The sequence below is a fragment of the Hemicordylus capensis genome, chromosome 1 (genome assembly GCF_027244095.1).
Source record: "Hemicordylus capensis ecotype Gifberg chromosome 1, rHemCap1.1.pri, whole genome shotgun sequence".
In the NCBI taxonomy this organism is placed as follows: Eukaryota; Metazoa; Chordata; class Lepidosauria; order Squamata; family Cordylidae; genus Hemicordylus; species Hemicordylus capensis.
The window spans coordinates 255,877,702-255,891,910 of record NC_069657.1 but is presented as its reverse complement, the minus strand read 5'-3'; the positions used below and the strand labels follow the sequence as shown (position 1 = coordinate 255,891,910).

At 43.2% G+C, this 14,209-nt stretch overlaps 1 protein-coding gene across 1 annotated transcript in view; it reads left to right on the top strand.

Moving 5' to 3' along the window:
* Window positions 1-354: 354 nt before the first annotated feature.
* The window catches only part of PCSK2 (proprotein convertase subtilisin/kexin type 2), a 154,519-nt gene continuing 140,664 nt past the window's right edge, over window positions 355-14,209 (top strand). Inside the window, exon 1 of the mRNA XM_053284519.1 lies at window positions 355-788. Coding sequence (XP_053140494.1) covers window positions 606-788 — 183 coding nt within the window. The 5' untranslated portion in view covers window positions 355-605. The remainder of the gene's footprint in view (window positions 789-14,209) is intronic.

Below are 14,209 nucleotides of genomic sequence, written 5' to 3'. Positions count from 1 at the left end.
GAGGAACGGGGCTCGTGTTTCAGCGTGGCCTCGAGTTAACACAGACTACTGACAACATCGGTGCCGATTGGCGCGCCTAGTCTCTCCTCGGGCTTTTCCTTCCTCTCGCTCCAGGCTTGAGCAATGGAAGAATTCTCCAGGGTGCTTCATCCGAAGGCGGCGGCGGCGGCAGCTCCAGCTACCACAGCTTGCATCTCTGCTCCACGCAAGCCCGCCCGCCATCCGGAGAGCGTCCAACGAGGAGGCAGAGGGAGGATCGCACACCCTCTTTCCCGAAAGCGATTGGCAGCCCTGCAGTCTCACCTCGCCCGGTTGGTGCTTTCTTTTAGCCGCCGCGCTGTATTCTCGATGAGGAGGAGCTGAAAAATGCAGATCTGGCATCACACACTCACACGCACACACATCAGAATAATTTCACGAGCTGCCAGCCCACTGGATTTCCCTCTTCTCAAGGCAGATCGCTGCTAAACCAGAGCACTGGTTGATTTTCTGCTGTAGCTTCCCCGCTCATCAGGCTCCCCCCGCCCCCAGCTACATTATCAATATTATTGTCCTCCCTCGCTTCTCTGTATTTCATTCCCTTGCACTTTCTGTCCGAAAGAGCCATGAAAGCAGATACTGATCTACACTGGAAGACAGCTGGCCTCTTTTTCCTGGGGCTCCTTGGCTTTGCATTTGCATCTGAAAGAGCCATCTACACGAACCATTTTTTGGTTGAGTTTCACAAAGGGGGAGAAGCAGAAGCCAAAGATCTGGCTGCAGCATATGGCTTTAATGGGGTCAGGAAGGTAAGGTCCTCTCTTTCTTTTTGACAAACATCCAGATTGCCCTTTTGTGCTTAATGGCTGTAAGAATCACCTTGCAAAGTTGGAGGGAGCTGTGCATGCATTCTGCAGCAGAGGCAGGGTTTAGGATTTTAGAGTTCTTTGAAACTCTTATCTGTGTGCGATTGCTCAAAATTAGGGTGCCCCACCTAGGCATCTTTTAGCACAGTCTTCTGATGATGGGTCTCCATGTCCATGCATATTGCAACTAAAATAAATACGCCCCGCCAGCCATTCCTTGAAGCACACACACTTCTGTGATGTTCGACAAGTTAGGAGAAATAAGGTGTCCATGGTTGCTTCTGAATTGCCTCTCTCTAGTTTCTTAGATGCAGCAGGTTTAGCCAGTGAATGTGCAAAGGTCCCACCGCAAACAGAGGCTGGCATTCTGGGATTGGCATCAGTGCAACTTGGATTTAACCCAAGATGTTTTCTCCATATGGCCACTCAAACTGGTAGTTATTCATTGCAGCCATCCTTCCGTTTACTCCTTCTGCTGAAGCACTTGGAGGAGGCAGTTTCTGTTGTTGACCAGAATAATGGAATCTTCTCCTTGGAGCCTGCCTCATCAAGCCTGAACCTACTTTTGAGCTGACAATGTTGCTTTGCAAATCCTATACAAAGAGGAGCTAGATGTAAAAGAGCTTACACCTGGGATTAAAATGTACAGGTGTGTGATGCCAAGAGCGGCTGACAGCTACAATTTGAACAGTGATGTCTCAGAGCATTTGGGGATGTGCAAGCAAGACAGCCTGCTTGATGAATATATGCATATTGCAAATGCATTGCCTCAAAGAGCCTTTGGAACATTCCCTTTCTGATTCCTCTGAAGTTGAAATCAAACTAGCACTCTCTCTGTGTTTATCAAGAGACACTGTGCATTTAATTAATTCAGAGTCACTGAGGAAAGCTGAATAAATACTCTTATGCAATGCAAGTTCAGTGAAGTCCTTCGGGAAAGAAAGGACAAGTTCTCCTTGAAGATGTACATAGACAGAGGGAGTCCTACCATTGCTTCTCTTTGGTTTTTGCTCCCTAGCAGTTATGCAAGAAGGGCCTGAACCAACTTCCCCTGAAGTCAATGGATGGCTCCCTATTAACTTCAGTAGGAGTTGGATCAGGCTCCAAAATGTGGGTGCATCCAGAAGGGTGTGGTGGGTGTTAAAAGAAAATCACTCTATAGCAGCCTGACTTGGGCATGGGGATCAGCATCATCAGTCCAACAGGGGATTTGCTAGAAAAATGATAGCAAAATGCATTCAGGTTAATTCCACTGCTGTCTGGTACAGTGCCATCTGGCACAGCTGAAATGCCTCTTCTATTAGAGAGTGATGTGGTTGCATTGTTAGGGCTTTTCGAAAGGGATCCTGTAAGCATGTCTCCTTAGAATGCCAAGCTTCTCAGTGTCAACTCCTTGGATGTCACTCTTTGGCCAATAATACACATTTCTTCCTAGGTGCATCCCTCCCTTCTTTCCTTCATGTCCTGATTCAGGGAAGTGTCTCCTGCAGAGCCTACTTTTGGATCCCTTCTCTCTAGAGCTTCTTCACTCTGGCTTTTTCTGTAAATGATATGGCCATGAAGTTTACGGAGGTTTGAAAAATGCTGGAAGAAAGAGCTAGGGATTCCTGATAGTCATATTCCAGATAGGAATACTTTGAGATGTACCATCCCCCTTCTAATATGTGTGAATCCATGATGTTATGCCCATGCACTTATTGTAAGGGTGTAACCTGAACACCAGCCTTTTCTCCATATGCTTTGCCACAAGAAGCTGGAAATGCAATGTTCATTTCCTACTATTGTGTGCAGCAATATTGTGTCTGAGCCTAATTTCCTCTTTCCGGAGGGAACTCTTTTTCTTTCTATTTACAAGTTAGCCCTTCTAGGTTACAAAACGAGACAAAACTCCAACAACAACCAGAGACATCTAGCAAGTCCAAAGTGATGTGAATATAGTAGGAATATCGTTATTTATTTAAAATAATCATATACTGCTTCCATCAAAAAAAGTTCCCAAAGCTGTCTGCATAGAAAAGGAATGAGAAAACGATTCCCTGCCCCAAATAGGCTCACCGTCTATTATTATTTATTAGATTTATTAAATAAATAAATAAAAAGAAAGAAAGAAAGACAAGCAAGGCACCAGCAATTGCCATTGGAGGGGCCCTATGCTTGCTGGTTATAATGTGGGACACTTGCTCTCTTAAACGTAAGAGAGCCACCACTTTAAAAGGTGCCTCTTTGCCCAGAGCTTATATAGGCTTTATTGCAGCCCACTCATATCCATGTTTACTTAGACGCGAGTCTTACTGGAATCAATGAGGCTTATTCCTAAGTAAGTCTGCACTAAATTGTAGGTTTACTCTCCTGTCCTTTCCATACGAGTGGCTCAGGGGACTTAAGGCAATCCCTAGGATGCTGCGCTTATATTCTCTCCCCTCCTCCGTTCCCATCTCCATGCACCTTGTTTAAGGGAAGAAAAAATGCCATGCATTATTTACAAGATGTGCATTTATTTTCCACTGTCTCTTGCCCTGCCTGTCAGTGAATCCAGCAGTAAGTCCTTGGTTTCTCCTTTCCCTTAGGAGTAGCCTAGGTGTCTTTGCAGAGCTGTTTCACTGGCTGTGAATAAGATAAGGCTTCTTACTTATCTTTACAATTTGTTTAGTTCTTGTTGAGAAGCATGATTCTGCAAGACTCTCTGGCAGCCAACTGGAGTGGGGCTGCTGTTAGGGGAAAGTCTATTGCTTTCCCTACAAACCTGGCTTTCCATTCTTCACTCCTCTGAAAAGGTGACTTAGCTTTCTCAGTACTAGAGCTAGTGGGAGCATTCCAGAGAGGAAACAAACCATTTAAAACCATTTGTCTGTGGTTTATAAATGCTCTTTCTCATTGTACATTGCATTGATTTTAATGGAAATTGTTCAAGAATAGCTATGTGAGAGAATCTGAAATAAATTCAGGTCCCTTGAAAAAGAATAATTTTGACAATATTTCTGTTAATATTTAATCTTAGAGAAAGTTGGACTAGTTCGACATTTTCCACACTTTAACTGTATTCTGCCAAACTTATGCTTAATAACAGCACCTTTTGCTTTCGATTCGAATAAGAAAAGGTGGTAATGGGTGGGCTTATATTGTTTACCTTCTGGCATTGTGTTTAATATAAATAAAGGGCCAACAGGTACTGAGGTGGGAAAGGCTACTTTATTTATTTCTGAGGTGATAAAGGCTACTCACAGTGACCTTCCTGACTGGCATTTGTCTGAAACAACTTCCATGTGAAGAGCTCCAAAGTTAGGATAGAAGAGGAAACATTTCAACTAGCATTCTGTCTGACATGGTAACGCGAAATTTTTTCATGGGCTGTTTTTCAGACAACATAGGAAGCTGCCATATACTGAGTCAGACCATTGGTCCAGCTAGCTCAGTATTGTCTACACAGACTGGCAGTTGCTTCTCCAAGGTTACAGGAAGGAGTCTCTCTCACCCTATCTGGAGGTGTCAGGGAGGGAACTTGGAACCTTCTGCATACAGATGCTCTTCCCAGAGTGGCCCCATCCCCTAAGGGGCCAGGTGAATATAATATGTTGCTGCACGCAAATTTTACTGCTTCCATATGAGTAGGCCCACCATATATTTCTTCAGGACATGAGTACCAATATTAATGTCTTTTCTGAGGGATTATGTGTGTCACTTTCCTGTCTAGAATTTTGGCCAGTTCCATTACAAGGAAGCAAGGTAAGTTACAGGAATTATTCATCAGCAAAGCAAAACCTTGTTCATCATCTGAGAGGAAAGAGCTCACAATCAGAGTTGTCTGAGAGGAATGGGCAAGGTGGCAAAAGGGTACAGGGGCGAAAGCAAAATTCAGAATTTTGATATACACATGAAATAGTTGTGAAAATCCAACCACTGCAGTCCTTCCATACAAATTCCTTATTCCATCGTTTCTGAGCAGTCTTGGCAACATCTTTCTCCTTTCTTGAGGAATTGAAGTTTTATTATGTTTTGCTGTTATTGTGCCGTTGCTATATATATATATATATATATATATATATATATATATATATATACATATATACACACGTTTGTCTGCTGAGCCATTCGATATATGTACATATTGTAGTCACAATTATGTTATGTACACATAAGAATGAACACACATTTGTGCCCTGTACAGAATTGGTAAGACGTTTTAAAGTTTTATCAAAAACAGTTGATTTTTAAAATAGCACTATTAGTTACATTTAAAAAGCCTTTTGGAGAATTGTGAATATTAGGTGGTCATTATGGTAAATTGAATTAAAACAGATGGCTGTTGCAGAGTTGCAAATTTCAAGTGAAATTGAAATGACAACTTTGTCATCAACGTTAGCTTCATGAGAGGCTGAGTGTGCCTTTAAGAAACAAAGGACAGGAACAAACAGACTTTTTCCACAACAGAGCAAAAGGTAAACAGCAGGTGGCCAAAGGGTACCTGGGAATAGATACTGGGAACAGATACGAAAAGTGAACTGGGCAAAATTTGTACATGGCATGACACAATCTTAGAGAGCCCTGCTGGATCAGACCAAAGCTTCTTCTAGTCCGTTGTCTGGCATTCCACAACAGCCAGCCAAATAACCCAGGAAATTTCAAGGAAGACTTGAAGGAAACAGCCCTCCCACTTTGTGTGTTTCCAGCATCTGGTCATCACAAGCATACTGCCTCTGAACATGGAAGTTCCATGAGATATATGAGTTTTCTAGAAAATTTTCGATTGGAACTTTTTTTTGGACTTCTTTCTGGAAAAAAAGTCCCATGCAAATTTCTGTCCCATTTTCATAAATCTGCATTAATTTGAAATGGCTGAACTTGCCTAATATTGCATTGGCATCCATTAATTGTTACTAATGAATTTTTTGAAACAATGCTAGACATCCAGACTCGCACTGCACATATGCAGTTGCCTGAGCAGGGGAAGAGTGAGTTTTATCAATTCCTCCTTTCCTATGAAGCTCACTGTGTGGCACTCAAATATGTCCTTGAGCATTGTGTGACCCTCAGGAACCTATTTTGGTGACACACAGTGGGCTTCAGAGGGAAGGGGGAAATGGCAAAAATTACTCTTCACCTCTGCTAAGACTGGAACTCACACGGCTGCATGTGTGCAATGCTAGCCTGGATGTCAGCCAATATGTGTTTTTCCACGGAAAAATTAAGTATGGGAAATTTTTCCGCAGAATATTTTCTAGCCCACATCTCAGGGTTTCCTTTACTCCTGCTGGCTTATGGTAGAAGCCATTCTTTCATCAACATATCTAACCTATTTTAAAAGTCATCTTAGCTGGTGGCTACAGTTGTATTTTGTGGCCAGGAATTCCTTGGCCTGCTTTTAATTTACTGCCAAGCCGTTTCTTTGATTGACACTGAGCTCTATTATTACGAGAGTGGGAGAACTATCTCTTTCTATGAAGTTGCTTTCTCCTCATTTAAACTGAAAAGCCCCCCATTTTCCCTGCGCTGAGGTTGATGCAGATGTCATTCAAAATGACTCTTAATTCCAGTGCTTGCCTTTCTGGTCATTTTAGTTCTTGTTTTCTGTATTCTGTGCCCCCCCCCCGGTGCCATTATATTCTTTTAGAGATGGGACAATTCGAAATGTACACTCTGTTCCAAATGTGTCCACATCATAGCTTTATATAAATGGTATTGTGATATTGGTAGTTTTATTATAAGTCCTTTCTAAATAAGTCCCATAATTGAGTTTCAGCATTTCACTGCCACTGCATACTTAGTGACATCCTCAGTGAGTTGCCCACTATGACTCTAGAATTTCTTTCCTAGATATTCACAGTTAATTTGTCAGCATATATATTATTATTATTGTCCCAGTATGTAGTGCTTTAGCTGCTTAATGGCACAGCAAGGAAGTAACTTGCCTAGGGAGCAAGAGGTTGCTCTTGTTCAAATCCCTGCTGGTATGTTTCCCAGACTATGGGACTATGTTTCCCAGACTATGGGAAACACCTATATCAGCAGCAGCAACATAGGAAGATGCTGAAAGGCATTATCTCATACTGCATGGGAGATGGCAATGGTAAACCCTCCTGTATTCTACCAAAGAAAAGCACATGGCTCTGTGGTCACCAGGAGTTGACACCGACACCATGATACAACTTTACTTTATGTAGTGCTTTAAAGTTACATTGCATCTCTGCCATTTTGTTGTCCACTATGCCATTCTGGAGAGATTCATCTGAAGTTTATAACAATCTACTTTGGATTTAACTACCCTGAAATATTTGTTGTAATCTGGAAACTTGGCTACTACCATTGACTCCAGATCACTTATGAATATGTTAAGGGGAACTGGTGTAAATAACAGATCCCTTGGGGATCCTCCATTGTGAAAAAAGTTCATTTAAACATTCAAAGCTAGATCATGAAAAACGGCAGAAGGGACTGGAAGCAGGAATAAGCCTATATGTATATAAGCCATGACATGATGAGCAGAGGCATATCTAGGGAAAATAGCGCCTAGGGCAAGCACTGAAATTGCACCCCCCGTCCAAGCATCTGACACCCATCTTTCAGATAACTTTACCATAATATCAGCTGAAAAATACAAGTCAAGCTCGTTAATCTTTTAATATTTCAAAAACTATTTAGCAGTGGACGTAGCCAGACCAAAAAATGCTGGAAAACTACAAATTTCAGTATGCTGGGGCTCATGAAATACCCAAATACTATGTGGAGGTGTACTTGGAAAACTAAACAGAAGTGTCTGTCTAATTCTCTGCTATGCATTGTAGCATCACCATTACATACGTTTTAAAAATCAATGGAGAATTTGACTTTTCCCAGATACTCTGAAAATAATTAAAGGATATGCAGAGTAAACTGTGTCACTGCTTGGAATATATTCTAGTCTTTCAGAAAGACAGTTAAAATGAGAGAAAGAGAGCAAGAAACTCCCACTGGGCCTTAATATTAAGGATTTCACACTGATTCAAAGACAAACTCACCATTAATAGCCATATTATTAAGACATCACATTTAACTCACTTATCACAAGAAGCAAAGTAAAAGCAAATGAATACAATCCTAGGTCATAAGCGTCAGCTCAGTATTCACAAGCCCTGATTCTCTGTACATAGTGCCAATCTGAATATGTGTACAGTGTCTTTGGGGGGCTTCCTAAAGGCTGTGGGGGTGGTTGCAAATGTTCCCCCTCCCACCACTGGCCTCTAGGGCCTTACAGGTACCATTTGAGCATGTGCGGTGGCCATTTTGTTTTCGGCAGCCATTTTAAATTTTTTAAAAATTTTACAAAATGGCACCCCCCTTCAAGTGGCGCCCGGAGCACATGCCCTGCCTGCCCTACCCTAGATACGCCCCTGATGATGAGCAATGCAATGCCAGCATTACTGGTGGTTAAAATATGGCATTAATCATGGCGTGGTTAAAATCTGGCTGAACTATGTAGGAAGCAGCATTCCTATCAACATCACTCACACAAAGGCTGACCTGTCCTCTGTCACCCATGTCTCAGTCACGTCATGTTTGGATTATTGCAGTGCGCTCTGTGTGGGTCTGCCCTTGAAAAGTATTCAGAAACTATAGCTGGTGTAGCAATTGATTTCTGGAGTGTGCATAGTAGACCTATCTTGAAGGCACTGCACTGGCTGCCTATCTGTTTCCTGGTGTGATTAAAGCCTTACGTGCCTTGGGTTTGGGGTACCTTAGGGACTGCCTGCTCCCAGCTGAATCTACCCACCTGACTAGGTCAGCTGGGAGGGCTCTGTTCTGCATGCTGACCACCTGCTGCAGCTCGTTTGTCAAGCACATGGGATAGGGCCTTCTTGTTGATTGCCCCTGGGCTGTAGAATTTGCTCTTGGTTGACATCTGCATGGCTTCACGGCTTCCTTTCTCCCAGTCTTTTAGAGAAGATTGAAGACTGTTCTTTTTATCCAGGCCTTTGACCAATTAGTAGTACCCAGCTCTCCTTTTAGTGGTCATAGTTATGTTTGTTTCATTGAAATTTCTTTTTTAAAGAACTTGTTTATGGGATCTTAGGTTAAAGGGCAGTATAGAAATGTAAATTTAAAAAAACACACAACCCAAATTGAGAAAATTCTCCTGTGGTGCTCCACCTAAAGTGTGGCATTGTAAGATATTTCCTAAATGGGTGTCTGATTGTATGCAGTCCACTTTACCCCAAACACGATTCATATTTTTCCTCAGCCATATTTTTCAGACCAAGGGGACTGAAGGCAAAAATGGAGGGAGCAATTGTGGTAGAGACCAATAGATTGGCTGCATTGCTCAATCAAGGGTGAATTCAGGCAGTCTACACACCAACTTTCATTCCAGTGTCTCAGTCTTCAGGGAGACACAGTCCATTGCATTTTGTTTTACAGCTCTCTTGTTTCCCTTGAAAACAGGTGCAGGGATGAGCTGGAGTTCATACAAAGTCAAGCTTTGCACTAGAAATGCAACTTTCATTGCAATGCCTCTTTCTTCAAGAGAGAGAACACACTGTGATGTATATATTTCTCACGGCACCTCCCCATAAAAGGATATGCAGATTGAGCTGATGATCAAATTAGAAATGAGGACTTGTGATCTGAACCAAATTTCATTTTCACTACCTCAGTTAATTCTGTTTACAAACAGAATGCCAACATGGCCAACTCAGTTCTTAACTATATATTACTTTCCTGAGGCAGACCTCGCATTGTCAGTGATCAACTGCCTCAAGCTGTGCTGAAATATAAGCTACCTCAAGCACACACCTTCCAGTGCGTTTTCACAAATAGCAGGAATCCCCGAAGTATAACTGTTAACAGACTTTTGCTTGATAAAAGTACTGCATTATGGTACCGCATTATCAACATCATAACTACTTCATCTGACCTATGTAGTCAGAGAAGGTCATATTTCTACAGCCCAACTTTTGGATAGCTGTTTGTGTACAATCAAAATATTGTTTTTGAACACAGGAGAGTGGACTAAGGGAGCCCAGCCTGCTTTCTTGCGGTTGTGGGAACTGCATGGCTCCTGGTGGTTAGCCTGCTTAAGTCCCCCCCCCCCCGCCCAAACGAGGTTAGCGAAGTGAGCACTCCACTAACTCCGTTTCACTGATCGTGCACTATGGAGACACATGAGTAGACCCCCCCCCGACTGGGAGGCTACAAGCAGCCTTCTGGCCCCCGGGGGTGTCTCCAGAATGCTCCACGCACTCTTGTGGGGCATCCTGGGACTTCTGGGGGGCAGGCAGCCCCCGATCCCCGATCTGCAGGGAGAGCGGCCTAAGCCTACTCTCCCCACAAAGCCCAGTAAGGCTCCCTACCCTGCTTGTGTGGAGAGCCTCATTCTCTTAAATACCCAGGGCCTAAGCTGTTTAGGACTTTATAGGTTATAGCACCTTGTATTTTGCCCAGAAATTTATTGGTAGCCACTGTAGCTCTTATAGGAATAATTTGGTCTCTCCGAGATGACCCAGGGACCAACCTGGCTGCCGCGTTCTGTACCAACTGCAGTTTCCAGACTACATACAAAGGCAGCCACACATAGAGCACATTGCAGTAGTCAAGTCTGGAGGTGACCAGCATATGCACCACTGTACTGAGGTCATTTATCTCAAGAAAAGGACAGAGGTGCACCTAGGTAATTTTGGTGCCTGGACCTAAAGGCTTTTGGAGGGCTTCCCTCCCCTGCAAATAAAGCATCATCATGTTCCATCAGGGAACCAAACCACCAGGGACAGATTGAAGAGGATTTGGAGCCCCCAGGGGCTGCTGAGGCCATGGACTTCAACCCTGAAGTCCAGGGGTAAGATCACCTCTGGAAATGGACGCACCTGGCATATCCGCCAAAGCTGATAGCACCTCTGACCACTGCCTCAACCTGGGACACAAGTGAGAGGTTTGGATCCAGAAGCACTCCCAGACTGTGTACTCGTTCCTTCTGGGGATGTGTGACCCCATCCAGAACCAGCAGATCAAAATTGTCTCCCGAATTCCAACCCTGCACAATAAGTATCTCCATCTTATCTGGATTCAGTTTCAGTTTGTTATCCCTCATCTAGCCTATCACTGCCTCCAGGCAGGCATTTAGGGAGGTTATGCTTTCTCCTGATGATGCTGTTGACATGGAGAAAAAGATTTGGGTGTTATCAGCATACTGAAAACACCCTGCACCAAATCTCCTGATGATCTCTCCTAGCAGTTTCATGTAGATGTTTAAAAAGCATTGGAAACAGTATGGAGCCCCATGGGACACCATACAACAGTTCAGGTTTTGAAGAGCAAGAGTCTCCAAGGGACACCATCAGGAATCTGCCCGAGAGGTACAAGTGGAACCACTGAAAAGCAGTGCCTCCCATCCCCAACCCCCTCAGACGCACCAGAAGGATACTATGTTCACTAGTATCGAAAGCCACCGAGTGATCCGAAAGGACCAACCAAGTCACACTTCCTCTGTCAATTCCTACTTCCATCAGGCCGACCAAAGCAGTCTCCACCCCATAGATATTCCGTTTTCTCCAAGGCTCTCCACAGTACTGGACCATCTCGTATGCACCAGTACTTAAGAACATAAGAACAGCCCTACTGGATCGGGCCCAAGGCCTATCTAGTCCAGCATCCTGTTTCACACAGTGGCCCACCAGATGCCACTGGGGAGCCCACAGGCAAGAGGTATGTGCTTCATTAGTTAGGATGTCAGCCAGTGACATCCTAACAGTGGCACTCTAGGTTTTCAGGCAGCACTACTTGATTAAATCTGGGCCCTTCTGCATTTGAAGTAGGTGTGCTACCACTGGGGTACAGCCCCACCTCCACTATAATGTAGTCTGCTTACTCTAGTACAGTGAGGCAAGCAGCTAAGTCTTCTTTTGTTTCCCTGAGCCAGGAAGTCCATTACAGCTGTCAGTGATAGAGCCTCAGCAAGGGACTCTTGCTCTTCTTATTCCTCTTTTGAAACCACTTTCCTAAGCGGTATAGCCACCGCACAGCTAGTGGTTTCAGACTCAGTTCAGGGAGTGGTGGGGGGCACGCTGTCTGGGGCTTCTTCATGTCAAAAAGGGCGGGGGGGAAGGTTTGAAGTAATTAGTGCTTACTCACAAACCACAAAGCCAATAATATAAGAAACAAATTATTTGGCATGACTCACTCCTTCCTAATTAAAAAATATCACCCATAAGAAAAACATTTGTGTATATCCTAACTGCAAAATAATGCTTTGCTAATTGCTAAAAGAATCTCAGTTGTTAAAACAGATTGCAACGTGTTAATATGCATATGCTTTCCTTCTACCAAGTTATAGCTGCCAATATTAAGCTGCATTTCTTTGCATGTGTCATTAACTGTGCCAAGTCATATGAAAGGCTGTGGCTATGCCATGCTTTGTGAACACTCTGATCCAGAGTCTGTAGGGATGGGTAACACTGCCTGCTGCTGGGAAGATTTATTCTTTTGGCATCAAGCTTTCAGGCTGCATTCCCGTGAAGAACGATAAGCACATAAGAAAACCCTGATGGAGTTGACCAAAGGGCCATCAGGTCTAGCATTATATCTTCCATAGTGACTGTCCAGATGCATCTAGGTCCACAGCAGAACATGAAGTAGTGGAAGCCTTCTCATTCTGTTGTTCCCAAGCAAGTCTTATGCAAAGGTATATGGCCTCTGAACATGAAGGTTAGGAACAGAGAAACATAGTGTAAGAGATTTTAGATGCCCCCAAACTCTTTGCAGTCAGGAATAAATGGGGACCCCAAAATCCTCACATTAATCCAGAGGCGTATCTAGGGAAAATAGTGCCTAGAGAAAACACTGAAATTGGGCCCCCCTGTCCAAGCATCTGACACCCATCTTTCAGATAACTTTACCATAATATCAGCTGAAAAATACAAGTCAGGCTCTTTAATCATTTAATATTTCAAAAACTATTTAGCAGTGGACTTAGCCAGACCAAAAAATGCTGGGAAACTACAAATTTCAGTATGCTGGGGCTCATGAAATACCCAAATACTATGTGGAGGTGTACTTGGAAAACTAAACAGAAGTGCCTGTCTAATTCCCTACTATGCATTGTAGCATCACTATTTCATAAGTTTTAAAATTTGACTTTTCCCAGATACTCTGAAAATAATTAAAGGATATGCAGAGTAAACTGTGTCACTGCTTGGAATATATTCTAGTCTTTCAGAAAGACAGTTAAAATGAGAGAAAGAGAGCAAGAAACTCCCACTGGGACTTAATATTAAGGATTTCACACTGATTCAAAGACAAACGCAGCATTAATAGCCATATTATTAAAACATCACATTTAACTCACTTATCACAAGAAGCAAATTAAGAGCAAATGAATACAATCCTAGGTCATAAGCGTCAGCTCAGTATTCACAAGCCCTGATTCTCTGTACATAGTGCCAATCTGAATATGTGTACAGTGTCTTATATTATTATTTTTATTTTATTTTTACCTGTAGCCCCTTTGGGGGGCTTCCTAAAGGCTAGGGTTGTTGGGTTTTTTTTGCAAAGGTTCCCCCTAACCCAGCTGGCCTCTAGGGCCTCGCAGGTACCATTTGAGCATGTGCAGTGGCCATTTTTAAAAATAATCTTTTTTTAAAAAAAGGCTACTGAAAACATAATGGCCACAGCACATGCTCAAATGGCCTCTGCAAGGCCTGGCATGACCTAGGGCCTCACAGAGGCCATTTGAGCATGCATGGTGGCCATTTTGTTTTTGGCAGGCATTTTAAATTTTTTTAAAAAAAAATCCAAAATGGCGCCCCCTTCAAGTGGCGCCCGGGGCACGTGCCCTGCCTGCTCTACCCTAGATATGCCCCTGAATTAATCAAGACTCTGGATTCTTTTGATGGTCTTGGCTGTTAAGACTCCCAATACCCAAGAAGACACTAGGAGAATGGAGGAATAATATTTAATCAAAAGCTTTTATTTCTCACCAAAATCCAGATAAATCTCAGCAATATCAACACGCCCCTCTTTTTTTCTCTGTAGCAATTAAACAGTTTAAGCTGACAATTTCAAAGATTGTTAAAAACAAAACCCCTCCTTGTGGTTACTCAATTCTCCTGGGCTCTCCAAAAAGAACCTGATGTTTCCTCTTTCTGCAAGAAGTTGGGCGTTGTCAGACTGATCGATCGACTCCCTTCTCTCCTTCCTCCCTACTACCTTTTCCCAGACTGACTGGGGTTTATGTACCCTTACCCAGTCACCTACGCATTAACAATGATTTGGTAGAGAATGATTTGGTAGACCATCAATGACCTTCAGTTAAATTTGTTCCCCTTGACATTTAATATTGGCCAGGAAAATATGCGAAAGTAGAATATGGGCAAAAACATGGGCGAGCGACCCCTCCAAGCGGA